The sequence below is a fragment of the Carcharhinus amblyrhynchos genome, chromosome 4 (genome assembly GCF_965287045.1).
Source record: "Carcharhinus amblyrhynchos chromosome 4, sCarAmb.v2.hapA, whole genome shotgun sequence".
Taxonomy (NCBI): domain Eukaryota; kingdom Metazoa; phylum Chordata; class Chondrichthyes; order Carcharhiniformes; family Carcharhinidae; genus Carcharhinus; species Carcharhinus amblyrhynchos.
Window position 1 is genome coordinate 1,516,197 of NC_137327.1, and position 15,414 is coordinate 1,531,610.

The 15,414-nt window shown below is 45.1% G+C and overlaps 1 protein-coding gene across 11 annotated transcripts in view; it reads left to right on the top strand.

Annotated features, from left to right (window-relative positions):
* zc3h18 (zinc finger CCCH-type containing 18) overlaps positions 1–15,414 on the top strand; it is a 179,616-nt gene that overhangs the window by 152,358 nt on the left and 11,844 nt on the right. For all 11 annotated transcript variants that reach the window (XM_080186637.1, XM_080186636.1, XM_080186640.1 and 8 more), the window contains 3 exons: positions 4,464–4,639; positions 5,581–5,677; positions 10,782–10,887. In XM_080186637.1, the coding sequence (XP_080042763.1) occupies positions 4,464–4,639; positions 5,581–5,677; positions 10,782–10,887 (379 nt within the window). The remainder of the gene's footprint in view (positions 1–4,463; positions 4,640–5,580; positions 5,678–10,781; positions 10,888–15,414) is intronic.

The following is a 15,414-nucleotide window of genomic DNA, read 5'->3' on the forward strand; positions in this document are numbered from 1 at the left end:
CAGACTGGAGATTGGTGGAAAGGCAAATTGTGCGGAGGGTGGGGAGAGTCTGCAGAAGGATCTAGATAGGCTGGACGAATGGGCCAGGAACTGGCAAATGGAATTTAATGTTGGCAAGTGCGAGGTGGTCCACTTTGGTAGGAATAATGGTAGGAAGGATTATTACTTATGTGGAGAAAAACTGCAGCAGGCGACGGTGCAGAGGGACCTCGGGGTCCTTGTGCATGAGTCGCAAAAACCCAGCTTGCAGGTGCAGCAGGTGGTCAGGAAGGCGAATGGGATGCTGGCCTTCATAGCGAGGGGGATTGAATATAAAAGTAGGGAGGCCTTGCTGCGGCTATATAGGGCATTGGTGAGGCCGCAGCTGGAGTACTGTGTGCAGTTTTGGTCGCCGTACTTACGCAAGGATATTTTGGCCTTGGAGGGAGTGCAGAGGAGGTTTACTAGGCAGATGCCGGAGTTGAGGGGGTTGAGCTATGAGGAGAGGCTGAATAAACTAGGCTTGTACTCGTTAGAGTTTAGAAGAACGAGGGGAGATCTCATTGAGACATATAAGATGATGAATGGGATGGATAGGATAGAGGTGGAGAGACTCTTCCCGCTCAGAAAGGACAGTAGGACCAGGGGGCACAGCCTCAAAATAAAGGGGGCGCGGTTTAGGACGGAGTTGAGGAAGAACTTCTTCACTCAAAGGGTGGTGAATCTCTGGAATTCTCTGCCTGTTGAAGTGGTGGAGGCTACCTCACTGAATATTTTTAAGACATGGGTTGATGGGTTTTTGATAAGAGAGGGGTTTAAGGGTTATGGGGAGAGGGCGGGAATGTGGAACTGAGACACGACAGATCAGCCATGATCTTATTGAATGGCGGGGCAGGCTCGAAGGGCTAGATGGCCTACTCCTGCTCCTATTTCTTATGTTCTTATGTTACCAGCGGTATATCACAGGGATCAGTGCTGGGCCCTCTGCTATTTGTGATTTTTATCAGTGATTTGGAGGAGGAGGCTGAAGGGTTGATTAGTAAATTTGCTGATGACACCAAGATTGGTGGAGTAGTGGATGAGGTGGAGGGCCCTTGTAGGCTGCAAAGAGACGTTGATAGGATGCAGAGCTGGGCAGAAAAGTGGCAGATGGAGTTTAACCCTGATAAGTGTGAGGTGATTCATTTTGGTCGGACAAACATGAATGTGGATTACAGGGTCAATGGCAGGGTTCTGAGGAATGTGGAGGAACAGAGAGATCTTGGGGTTCATATCTACAGATCTCTGAAGGTTGCCACTCAAGTGGATAGAGCTGTGAAGAGGGCTTATAGTGTGTTAGTGTTTATTAACAGGGGGTTTGAGTTTAAGAGCCATGGAGTTATGTTGCAACTATATAGGACCTTGGTGAGACCACATGTGGAATATTGTGTGCAGTTCTGGTCACCTTACTACAAGAAGGATGTGGAACCATTGGAGAGAGTGCAGAGGAGATTTACCAGGATGCTGCCAGGTTTGGAGGGTAGGTCTTATGAGGAAAGGTTGAGGAAGTTGGGGCTTTTCTCTTTAGAGTGGAGGAGGATGAGAGGCGACTTAGAGGTTTATAAAATGATGAGGGCGATTGATAGAGTGGACATGTAGAGACTATTTCCTCAGGTGGATGTAGCTGTTACTAGGGGGCATAACTATAAGGTTCATGGTGGGAGATATAGGAGGGATGTCCGAGGTAGATTCTTTACTCAGAGAGTGGTTGGGGTGTGGAATGCACTGCCTGCTGTGATAGTGTGTTTAGGACTTTCAAGCGGTTATTGGATAGGCACATGGAGCACACCAGAATAATAGGGAGTGGGATAGTTTGATCTTGGGTTTGGACATAGCTAGGCACAACATCGAGGGCCAAAGGGCCTGTATTGTGCTATACTGTTCTATGTTTCTATTATTGGTTCTCCCCACCAACAGCTGGTTCATATGCCTCCTCCAGATGATATTATCCCAGGCCTGGTTGGTATACAACATAGGTCTGGCCTATGTGGTGATCGTGGTAGGAACCCATTTCTCTCAAAACTTAAAAGTTCAAAATTTCAAAGTGTCCTGCCCTGGTTTCATCTACCAAAATGCATCACCTCTCATTTATCTAAATTAAACTGCATTTGTCATTCGTCAGCCCACTGGCCCAATTGATCAAGATCCCATTGCAATCCTAGATAACCTTCTTCACTATCCACTATGCCAGCAATCTTGGTGTCATCTGCAAACTTGCTACCCATGCCTCCTAAATTCTTTGTTTTCTATCAGTCAGCCAATCATCATTCCAAGCCTATATTCTACCCCCAACCTCTTGGGATCTAACCTTCTGGATCAGTGTCTTGTGTGGCACCTTATCAAATACCTTTTGGAAGTCTGGATAGATCACATCCACAGGATTCCCATTATCTGCCCTGATGTCAAAGAACTCCAGCAAGTTTGTCAAACAAGACTTGCCCTTCACAAAACCATGCTGACACCGGTGAATTGAGCTTTGCTTTTCCAGATGCTTAGTCATCTCCTTAATGATTGACTCCAACAGCTTTCCCACCACAGAGGTCATGCTGACTGCTGTATAGTTTCCCACTTTTTGCCCCTCTTCTTGGCTCAGGTTGTGCCTCCTTTTAAAAAGCTAAAAGCAAGGTAGCTGCTGAAACACGTTGCAAACTGTGCACATGGAGGTCCTTTCATTAGAAAGGAAATGGCTGACATTTTCAGTAGGACCCTTTGATGAAAATGTGGAGTAATGGGACTCCTATGCTGAGCGGTTTGACTAGTCCACGTCTCCATGAACCCCAACTCCTCATGCACTTCCCATGGCATCTTCCCTTGCAGTCACGGAAGATGCAACATCTGCTCCTTTACTGTCCAAGGCCCAAACACTCCTTTCAGGTTAAGCAGCCTTTCAGCTGTACCTTCTTCAATTTAGTTTATTGTATTCACTGTTTCCAATGAGATCTCCTACGTTGGAGAGACTCAACACAGACTGGATGACTGCTTTGCAGAACATCTTTGCTCTGTCCACAAACATGACACAACCTTCCAGTCGCTTGCCATTTTAACTCAGCATCTTGCTCCCATGTCTACATGTCGGTCCTTGGCCTGCTGCATTTTTGTAGCAGAGTTCAGCTCAAACTGCAAGAGCAGCATCTTCTGATTAGGCAGCTTACAGCTCTCAGGACTCAGCATTGAGTTTAACAACTTTAGACTGTGACCTTTTCCTCAATCTTCACCCCCTTTGTTTTAAGAACATAAGAAATATATCATAGAATTGCACAATGCAGGAGGAGGCCATTTGGCCCATCGGGTCTGCACCGGCCACAATCCCCCAGGAGTAGGCCATCTAGCCCCTCGAACCTGCCCCGCCATTCAGTAAGATCATGGCTGATCTGAGGTGGATCAGTTCCATTTTCCTGCTTTCTCCCCATAACCCTTAATTCCCTTGTCTATCAGAAACCTACCCATGACTTAAATATATTTAGCGAGGCAGCCTCCACCACTTCAACGGGCAGAGAATTCCAGAGATTCACCACCCTTTGAGTGAAGAAGTTCCTCCTCAACTCTGATCTAAACTGCCTCCCCCCTTATCTTGAGGCTGTGCCCTCGAGTCTTCCTATCCTTTCTACGCAGAAAGAATCTCTCTACCTCTACCCTATCTATCCCCTTCATTATCTTATACGTCTCTATAAGATCTCCCCTCATCCTTCTAAACTCCAACGAGTACAGACCCAGTCTATTTAGTCTCTCTTCATAGTCTGATCCCCTCATCTCTGGTATCAGCCTAGTGAACCTCCTCTGCACTCCCTCCAAGGCCAAAATATCCTTGCGCAAGTGTGGCGACCAAAAGTGCACACAGTACTCCAGCTGCGGCCTCACCAGTGCCCTGTACAGTTGCAGCAAAACCTCCCTACTTTTATATTCTATCCCCCTCGCTATAAAGGTTTTATCCAAAATATTTTTGTCACAATGCACGCACACACACATACACCACCCGCCTCCCCCCCACTGCAAACCAGACTGGGCCAACTGTCATTTGTTTTTTAGTTTTGCTTCCAGTGAGCACTGACCTTTCTTCTCCCCTTACATTATGCTATCTTACCTTTATGCCACTAGCAGCACCCTCTATAACACTGTCATTAACACTCCCTTTGTCTTGTCGCCTGCACATCTTTGTTGCAATCTCTCCTTGCTGCTACCTACTACTAATACCCTACTCTGCTCCAACTGCTCTATGCCTTTTTATACTATTTTTATTCTTTAACTCTGACAAAGAATCATACAGTCTTGAAACATTAACTCTATTTCTCTCTCTACAGATGCTGCCAGACACACTTGAACTTGAACCTGATTTCCTTAGTATTAATAAAAGCTAATGTTTCACATTTTCTCTTCTGTTCTTGCTCACATTCTTTCCAGTTCAGTCACTAGGGGACCAACATTAAAGCATTTCAATCCATTTTCAGTGAAACCCAAAAGAGAGGAGGCACCAAGAGACAAGGAGCGCGAGGAAAGGCGGAAACGTGAGATTCCACCACAGCCACAGAAATCTTCCTCCACACCGAAACCCACCCAGATCAGCAAGCCCCCACAGCTTGTCTACAGTGCACACAAGGACATTAAACTGACGCTGCTAAACAAGGTAATGTACCTTGTTTAGATGTTAAATTGTTTTTGTGTACAATTTTAGTGAAATAAAGGACAATGATGCTGGAAAATGATTTCCGACTAGGTGCTTACTATACTGAGTAACTAGCTCAAGGCAGCAGCAAGTTCAGTGTCAACTCCAGCAGCTGCTGGAGTGAGTGGAGCATTTCATAATGGAAACAACAACAACTGGTAGAGTAAAGGGGGAAATCTTACTGTCCGTCGTTTTCTGATGAATGACGAGTCAGCTGGGAGTCAACCCAGATCAATGCTTGTGAAGTGAAGAGGACGGAGGAAAAAGAGGAACTATTCATCCCTTCCAGGATCAGGGCAAGAAATATTTTTTAAACCTGATTTGTTTTACAGTTCCTGACTTTGTGCTAATTCAAGAAGCTGGGGACTTCCTCTGCTTTATTCACCCTGCCTCTCCAAGTTTGCACAGTTCCTGCTAAATAACGAGAATATTTTGTGCCAGGCAGCCTGATTTTTTATTTATCCATTAGTGGGGCTTGGGTGTCGCTGGCTGGCCAGCATTTATTGCCTATCACTAGTTGCCTGAGGGCAGTTGAGAATCAAGCACATTGCTGTGGCTATGGAGTCGTGTAGGCCAAACTAGATAAGGGTAGCAGATTTCCTTCCCTCAAGGACATTAGCAGCATGGACTGCAGTGGTTCGAAAAGGCAGCTCACCATTAACTTGAGAGCAATTAGGGATGAGCAAAAAATGCTGTCCTCAGCAGTGATGCCCACATCCCATGGATGTTTTTTATTAATTGTGTGATTGGAGATGGCCAGAATTCTCTTCACTATAGACACTTTTCCTCTTCATGTAATAATTGATAGGTATTTATCAGAGATTTGAGGTGTGAGTGAGTGATATGGAAGAAGTGCCGGATCTGTAATTGGAGATTTTAACATTTTATTTTCCCTATTTCAGCCTGCTGATAAGGGCACCAGGAAACGGTATGAACCCTCTGATAAGGAGAGGCCATCCTCTCCGCCATCCAAACGGGTCACAGTGTCTCCAGAAAGAGGTGAGTACTTTCATGTGACCTGCTGCCAGATATTTCCTGTGAAATTTTCCAGCAGTGGGTGAAAATACAGAGGGAGGAAAGTGCAGCGGTTGCACAACGCAGAAAATCAGCGAATCTAACACCATAGAAGATTGAAGAACAATACAGCTCAGGAACAGGCCCTTCGGCCCTCCAAGCCTACACTGATCATGTGTTTCTAACTAGACTATCCATTTGTATCCCTCTATTCCCAGTCAGTTCATGTGGCTATCTAGTTAAGTCTTAAATGATCCTAGCATGTCTGCCTCAACCACCTTGCTTGATGGCGCATTCCAGGTCCCTACCTTTGTGCAAAGTACGTTCCCTGCATATCTGTATCGAACTTTGCTGCCCTTACCTTGAACTTGTGACCCCTTGTGTTTGTCATTTCCAACCTGGGAAAAAGCTTCCAACTGTTCACCCTATCTATGCCCTTCATAATTTTATAAACTTCTATCAGGTCGCCCCTCAACCTCCATCTTTCCAGGGAGAACTAACCCTAGTTTACTCAATCTCACCTCATAGCTAAGAACCTCCATACCAAGCCAGGAACAACTTTATTAATTATTTAGATAGTGGGGTAGTGAGCACATATCTAAGTTTGCTGATGACACAAGGAAAGGCGACATTGGAAGCAGTGTCAAAGGAAACATATATTGTATTAACAGGTGTTGATTGCAAGGAGGGTGCGCCACAATACAAGCAATTGAATTCATAAAAGTAGGATCAAAGATGGGCCATTGGTCTCCTCAAGCCTGCTCTTCCATTCAGTAACATCATTGCAGATCTGATTGTGGCCTTAAAACTCCATTTTCCTGCCTATCCCCTGAAATCCTTTGACTGCTTTATTGATCAAAACATCTGTGTAACTCAACCATGAGTATGTTTATTGACCAAGTCTTCACTGCTCTCTGTGGAAGAGATTTGCAAAGACAGACAACTATCAGAGAAAAAAAATCCTCCTTATCTCCATCGTAAATGGGAGACTCCTCATTTTAAACTTTACCCCACAATTATTAGAAGCCCTCGCAGACTAAACGTACTAGTTCAGCCTCAGCTGGAGTATTGCATCCAGTTCTGCGCTTTAGGAAGGATGCGAAGGCATTAGAGAGAGTGCAGAAAAGATTCATGAGAATGGTCTCAGGGATGAGGAACTTCAGTTATGAAGGTAGATTGGAGAGGTTGTAACTATTTTCCTTGGAGAAGAGAAGAGAAAACTGAGAGGAGGTTTGAACAAAATATTCAAAATCATGAGGATCCTTTACGGAGTAGAAATAGAGAAGCCATTCCCGATGGTAGAAGGATCAAGAGCAAGGGAGCGGAGAGTTAAAATAATTGGCAAAAGAAACAAAGCAACCAGAAACAAAACATTTTCACACTGTGACACGATAGCACAGTGGTTAGCACTGCTGCTTCAGAGCTCCAGGGACCTGGGTTCGATTCCAACCTTGGGTCACCGTCTGTGTGGAGTTTGCACATTCTCCTCGTGTCTGCGTGGGTTTTGTCCGGGTGCTCAGGTTTCCTCTCACGGTCCAAAGATGTGCGGGTTAGGTTGATTGGCCGTGCTAAAATTGCCCTTAGTGTCCTGAGATGCGTAGGTTAGAGGGGTTAGTGGGTAAATCTGTAGGGATATGCAGGTAGGGCCTGGGTGGGATTGTGGTCGGCGCAGACTCGATGGGCCAAATGGCCTCTTTCTGCACTGAAGGGTTCCTATGGTTCTATATGGTGGTTAAGGTCTGGAATGTACTGACTGACTGGTGGAGCCAGGCTCAATCAAAACCTTCAAAAGGGAATTGGACTGTTTTCTAAAAAAGAAGAATTTGCAGTGTTATGAAGAGAATGGTATAAGGTGAATTTCTCATTCAGAGCAGATATGATGGGTGAAATAGCCTCCTTACGTGCTGTTATAATTCTGTGATCTTAGATGTTTCATTAAGACTACTCCTCAAGATTCTTTTAAATTCCAGTGAGTATTGGACAGTCTTGTATCAGAAATCAATCAAGTGAACTTTCTCTGAACTTCCTGTAGTGCAAGTCTATCCTGCTTCAAATAAGGAGACTGAAACTGTATGCAATGCTCATGATCTCACCAGTTCCCAGTACAGTTGTAGAAAGACATCCCTCCATTTGTACTCCACCCATCGCAATAAAGGTCAACATTCCATTTGCCTTCCCAGTTATTTGTTACAAAGAACAACCCAGCATGGGAAACAGGCCCTTTGGCCCAACGAGCCCGCACCGCCGCATCACCCTACACCTATTCTACCCTGCGTGTCTACGAATGGAACCCCTAACTTAGCCAGATTCAGGGGAGAATAGTGTCAATTTGGTAAACCAATCAGCCTAAGAGCACATCTTTGGGGTGTGGGAGGAAACCGGAGCGCCCGGAGGAAACCCACGCAACCACAGGGAGAATGCGCAAACTCCCACAGACACAGGCCCAAATCCATGTATCTGCACAGCTAGCAGTGCTAGTCACTGAGCTGTTGCGGCGCCCGTCTACCGGTCCAGGATCAAGCACACACACCGACACGAAGTACTAGGCCACTCCCAGAACCTCCAAGAGCAGCCCACGCACGACCCACCGTGTGCATGCCCCTTGTTTGACAACGAGGTGGACCTCCACCTGCGGAATAAAAAGACAAAAATGTTAACTTACAAGTCTGCATTTCCGGTGTCTCCGGTGTTGTAAATGCATGCTACCTTTTTGTGATTCAGTTAGAAGAACGGTAAAATCCTTCTGTACTACAATATTCTGTAGTCTCTCCTCACATTTTCCCATATTATACTCCGCTTTAAGCCTAAAATGGTGAGAAGCCAGAAATAATGGAGGCTCAAATGAGGTCCAGATACATCAATCATTAAAATGTCATGAATAGATACAGAATCAGGAAGGTGAATAGAATGCTGAACTGTATCTAAAGACGAGAATACAATGGGAGAATTCATTCTACAACTGTAAAGAGGTCTGGTTATACTTCATTTTGAGCACAGTGTTCTCTTCTGAGAGTTGATACTGGGACAATTGTTAATTTTAAATCTGATTATAAATTTCTGTCAACTAAAGATACTGATAGATCTGCTGGGAATAGTGATCATAATGCATTTGAATTCCAGCTTAAATGAAGTTTGAAAGTAACGTACTCTAATGGGACACACACAAAGCTAAGTGCTTATGTATGAGGAGAATCATAGAGTCCCTACAGTGCAGGAGGAGGCCATTTGGCCCATTGAGTCTGCACCAACAACAATCCCACCCAGGCATTATCCCATAACATAACATTCCACTTTGGTAGGAAAAATGGTAGGAAGGACTATTACTTACGAGGCGAAAAATTGCAGCAGGCGACGGTGCAGAGGGACCTCGGGGTCCTTGTGCATGAGTCGCAAAAACCCAGCCTGCAGGTGCAGCAGGTGGTCAGGAAGGCGAATGGGATGCTGGCCTTCATAGCGAAGGGGATTGAATATAAAAGTAGGGAGGTCTTGCTGCAGCTGTATAGGGCATTGGTGAGGCTGCAACTGGAGTACTGTGTGCATTTTTGGGCGCCGCACCTGCGCAAAGATATTTTGGCCTTGGAGGGAGTGCAGAGGAGGTTTACTAGGCTGATACCGGAGTTGAGGGGGTTGAGCTATGAGGAGAGGCTGAATAAACTGGGCTTGTACTCGTTAGAGTTTAGAAGAATGAGAGGAGATCTCATTGAGACGTATAAGATGATGAATGGGATGGATAGGATAGAGGTGGAGAGACTCTTCCCGCTCAGAAAGGACAGTGGGACTAGGGGGCACAGCCTCAAGATAAAAGGGGGGCGGTTTAGAACGGAGTTGAGGAGGAACTTCTTCACTCAAAGGGTGGTGAATCTCTGGAATTCTCTGCCCGTTGAAGTGGTGGAGGCTGCCTCGCTAAATATTTTTAAGACGCGGGTTGATGGGTTTTTGATAGGAGAGGGGATTAAGGGTTATGGGGAGAGGGTGGGAAAGTGGAACTGAGCAGCGACAGATCAGCCATGATCTTATTGAATGGCGGGGCAGGCTCGAAGGGCTAGATGGCCTACTCCTGCTCCTATTTCTTATGTTCTTATGTTCTTATAACCCCACATATTTACCCCTCTAACCTATGCATCCCAGGACACTAAGGGACAATTTAGCATGGCCAATGCCTGACCCACACATCTTTGGACTGTGGGAGGAAACCAGAGCACCCAGAGGAAACCCACGCAGACATGGGGAGAATGTACAGACCCAGCACAGACGGTGACCCAAGCCAAGGATTGAACCCTGGTCCCTGGCGCTGTGAGGCAGCAGTGCTACCACTATGCCACCGTGCCGCCAGCTATGGTTGTTGGGTGAAAGACCATAAAGTATGACAAATAAACACTGGAAAACATATAAAGAAACTATTTAAAATGTTCAACAAAATGCCTTTCACTAAAAAAAAACAAAAGCTCTGCAAGAAATACTCAGCGATGGCTTCAGGACATTTAGGATACTATTAAATTAAAAGAAGCTTATAATGCTTCAAAGAACAGTACTAAGCCTGAGGGCTGGAAGTGTTTTGGAAGCCAGCAAAGAGCCACTAAAAAGTTGATTTTAAAAAAGGAAAAATGAATTGAGAGCAGCCAGGAACAAAAAAACAAGATTCATATCATAGAAGAATCATAGAATTCCTACAGTTCAGAAAAGACCAGTTGGCCCATCAAGTCTGCATCAAATCTCTGACAGAATATCTTACCCAAGTCCTCTCCCCTGCCCTATCCCTGCAACCTCACATCTTTACCATAGCTACTCCCCCTAACCTACACATCTTTGGACTGTGAGAGGAAACCCATGTAGGCATGGGAGGATGTGTGAACCTCCATACAGATTGTCACCAAAGGCTGGGAGCGGGCTCAAGAGGTCTTGTGGCCTAGTCCTGTTCCTATTTCTTATGTTCTTACATGCTGCTTAGAAGAGATAGCAGGGAAGAGGTTTTAATTTTAAGACATTGACATAGCTAGTGCTGGTGATCGCTTAAACAGTATGTTTCTTGGTGTTAGTGTGTGATATTGCCCTGTGTGTTTTTCTTGAATCCATGGTTCTCTATTTTCAGGGCATCGTGAGCGGAAGGCGTTTGGAAGGCCACCATCACCGAAGGGTGATCGTCAGAGTAACCGAGCACCAGCAGTGATTCGAGCATCTCCTGCACAAGCAGAGAGGTAAATACCTGTACAAGTGTCACCAACTGTGGATTACCTTGAAAACAGCTGCATTGAATTTACTTTCTAAAATGATAAGATGTAGGAGCACAAGTGGACTATTCGGCCCTTCGAGTCTGCTTCGCCGTTGATTGTCATCATGACTGATATGATATCATGATCCTCAACTCCCACTTCCCTGCCTTATCCCCATAACCCTCAGTTCCCTTACTGATTAAAAACCTGTCTATCTCAGCCTTGAACATACTCAATGACCCAGCCTCTACAATCCTCTGGTAAAAAAAATTCCACCCATTCACTCCCCTCTGAGAGAAAAAATTCCTCCTCATCTCTGTCTCAAATAGGTGACCCCTTACTCTGAGATTTTTCCCTCTGATCCTAGACTTTCCCACAAGAGGAAACAACCTCTCAGCATCTGCAGGTATTCGATGGGTGAAAGTGTGACAGAACACTCAGTAACAAGAGGAGCTCCGCCTCCAGCCTGCATTTACTGATCTGATTGATCTTGAAAATCATAGAATCCCTACAGAAGGAGACCATTCAGTCCATCGAGTCTGCACCAACCTCAGTCCTACCCAGGCTCTATTCCCGTAACTCCTCACATCCTCACCCTGATGCTAGGGTTAATTTAGTGAGGCCAATCAACCTAACCCACACATCTTTGGACTGTGGGAGGAAACTGGAGCACCCGGAGGAAACCCATGCAGACCTGGGCAGAAAAGCAACTGGTAGCAGTTCAGAACTGGCTTCTGGTCAGTTTTTAGGTTACTGTGTGCAAAATGAGGTACTATATTGTAATACATAATACAGGGAAGTACCAGAGTGCTGCATTACACCTGAGCCTCTTAGCAGATGTGATTGTTAAAAGCCAATCATACTGGGGGTGAGTATAGCAGAGCAAATAGTGGAACTGCAGTGAAATCTATGCTGTATGACACTTTGCAGATATTCACTCTGCAGGTTCTGAAATTCCAATCATTGAAGTATTTATGTTTTTCACTCTTAGTTTGTGGTACTTGGTGTAGTTAGTGAAAAAACAGAAAACACTGGAGACATTCAGATCAAGAAGGTTGCCTTGGGTGTTTTCTCCACGAAAGTTACCTGCTGAAACGAGCATCTGTAGTGTTTCTGTTCAAAGGCTGGGTGTTCTGGACACCAGTCTGTGCCAGTGCTACTGTAGAATTGACCTGTTATTGAGTGAGGGGATAGGACAACTTGGTGCATCATCATTTCCTCTTTCTTCTTTCTTTTCTTCTCTCCTCTCCTCTCCAACACACGTCCTCAATAAATTTATAAGCTGCCCTCGACTTTGACCAGTGGTTAGCAGTTTTCATGCTGTGAAAAGCAGATAGGAAGTGTAATCAGTCCTGCTAATGTTGGGGAAATATAATTTCATGCACATTGCATTCTTTTTGGCAGCAGGAGCCGACACAACCAATATAAAAAATCTGGGTGCAGTTTGAAACTCGACAGTACAGAAGGGGGGCCATTCGGTCCATCGAGTCTATGCTGACAGTTCCACCCAGGCCCTACCCCATAACCCCACATATTTACCCATCCAATCACTCTTACCTAAGCATCCTGAGACACTAGGGGCAAATTAGCATAGCAATCCATTGAACCCACACATCTTTGGACTGTGGGAGGAACCAGAGGAAACCCACGCAGACATGGGGAGAATGTGCAAACTCCACACAGTCACCCAAGCCGGAATCAAACCTGAGTCCCGGCAGCTGTGCTAACCACTGTGCCAGCGTGCCGCCCCACCTACTGAGTTCTTCAATCGGTATCAAGAATAACTTGTTTTTAAACATGAAACATCCCAAGGCATTTCACGGGTTTATAAAGCAAAATTTGAACCGAGCACATAAGGAAATATCAGGTCATTTATGGCCAAAAAGCTTGTTCAAGGAGGTACATTTTAAAGGATCATCTTACAGGAAGAATGAGAGGGTTGGGAAGGGAATTCCAGAGCTTAGGGCACAGGCAACCCAAGGTGGAGATATTAAAATTGGGGGTGCTAATGAGGCCAGAATTAGACATGTACATATATCTTGGACGGTTATAGAACTAGAGGAGATTATTTATGGAGAGAGGGAAGCCATGGAAGTATTTGGAAACATGGATGAAAATCAAGGTATTGCTTGACCTGGGACCCATGTAGATGAGTGAGCACAGATGTAATGCATGAACAGCACTTAACATGAGGTTGGCCATGGACAGCAGAGTTTTGAACGACATGAAGCTTACAGAGGGAGAAGGCCAGGTGAGTATTGGAATAGTTGAGTCTGGAGGTATAGTTGAGGGTTTCAGCAGCAAATGAGCTAAGTATGGCAATGTTACAGAGGTGGAAAGAGGCAGTCTTAGTGCAGCCACATATTCAGGAGCTCATCTAATGGTCAAACAAGACACCAAGGTTGGGAATAGTCTGATTCAGTCTTAGACATTTGCCAGAGAGAAATGGAATCTGTAGCTAGGATGAGGAGCAAATTCGGTAAGAGGGACAAAAGCACTGGCTTCAGTCTTGTCACCTTTTTTTGAAGTCTGCAGACATGTTGAGAAGATTGAAGAGGAATTATTCATCTTTGTTACAGTCACATAAGGTGCCAGGTGTCCTTGGTTAAGATCAGTTTTGGACTGTGGCAGGGTGGAAAACTGATTGCAGAGACTAAAACATGAAGTTCCAGGAAAGTGGACATGAAATTGGGAGGTGACAAGATGTTAGAAACGTAACTAAGAGCATGGGTAGGTCATTTCAAGTCTGCTTCATGGCTAATCTTCAGTGTCAATGCCTTATTCCTGCTTTCTCTCCATATCACTTGATGCCATTAAAATCTAAAAAATTATCCATCTATTTCTTGAACGTATTCAATGATTTTGCCTCCACAGCCTTATGTGGTAGAGAATTCCATAGGTTCACCCAGCTACAAGCAAAGAAATCTTTCCTCATCTCCATTTTAAATGGTCTACCCATATCCTTGAGACTATGTCCCCTGGTTCTAAATTCCCAAACCAGGGAAAACATACTCCCTGCATCTAGCCTAACTAGCTCTGTTAGAATTTTATATGTTTCAATTAGATCATCTTTCATCCTTCTAAACGGTCATCATATAGGCCCCGTTGAACAAATCTCTCCTCATAGGACAGTCCCACCAACCCCGGTATCAGCCAAGTGATCCTCCACTGTATTCCTTCTGTGGCAGATATGTCCTTCATTAGGTAGGGAAACCAAAGTGCTTGTGCTCTGGGTATAGTCTCACCAAGGTTCTATGTAACCGAGGTAAGACATCTCGACTTTTGAACTCAAATCCTCTTGTGGCACAGTGGTTAGCACTGCTGCCCCTCAGCATCAGGAACCGGGTTCAAGTACCAGCTTGGATCACTGTCTGTGTGGAGTTTGCACATTCTCCCCGTGTCTGCGTGGGTTTCCTCTCGGTGCTCTGGTTTCCTCCCACAGCCTGAAAAACATGTTCTTTAGGTGGATTGGCCATGCTAAATTCTCCCTTTGTGTACCCAAACAGGCGCTGGAGAGTGGCAACTAGGAGATTTTCACAGCAACTTAATGGCAGTGTTAATGTAAGCCTACTTGCGACTAGTAAATAAACTTTCACTTTGAAAGCCAGCGTACCCTTTATTTCCTAAATGTTTACTGCCTCCACATTCACTACCTGGTATATGTGGACCCACCCTGATCCCTTTGTGCATCCACACTTACCAATGTATCACCATTTAAATAATGCTCTTCCTTTCTATTTTAGTGTATAACTTCACATTTAACTGTGTTGTACTGCATCTGCTGTATGTTTGCCCACTCACAACTCGCCTAAATTACCTTGAAGCCTCCTTGCATCCTCACAACATTCAATTTGATTTATTATTGTCACATGTATTATCATATAGTGAAAAGTATTGTTTCTTGCATGCTATACACACACAACATACCGTTCATAGAGAAGGAAACAAGAGTGTGCAGAATGTAGTGTTACAGTTTTGTGTTATCAGAAGAATTGGAATGGTTCCATTTGGTTCCCTCATCCAGGTCATTTATATGCAAAGTAAGACATTTGGCCCATCGAGTCTGCAGCGACCACAATCCCACCCAGGCCCTATCCCCATGTATTTACCTGTGCTGGTCTCCCTTGACACTAGGGAGCAATTTAGCATGGCCAATCCACCTAACCCCGCACATCTTTGGACTGTGGGAAGAAACCGGAGCACCCGGAGGAGACCCTCTCAGACACGGAGAACGTGCAAACTCCACACAGATAGTAACCCAAACCAGGACTCGAACCCAGGTCCCTGGTACCGTGAGGCAGCAGTGCTAACCACTGTGCCATTGTGAACAGCTGGGCCCAAGCACTGATCCCTGTCTTGCCCCACTAGTCGCTATCTCCCACTCAGAAAAAGGCCCATTTTTTTTCCCACGCACTCTTTCTGCAACCAATTCCCAATCCAGGCAGGACATTGCTCCCTATTCCATGTGCTTTGCCCACTAACCTCTTTTGAAGGACTGAATAAAAAGCCATG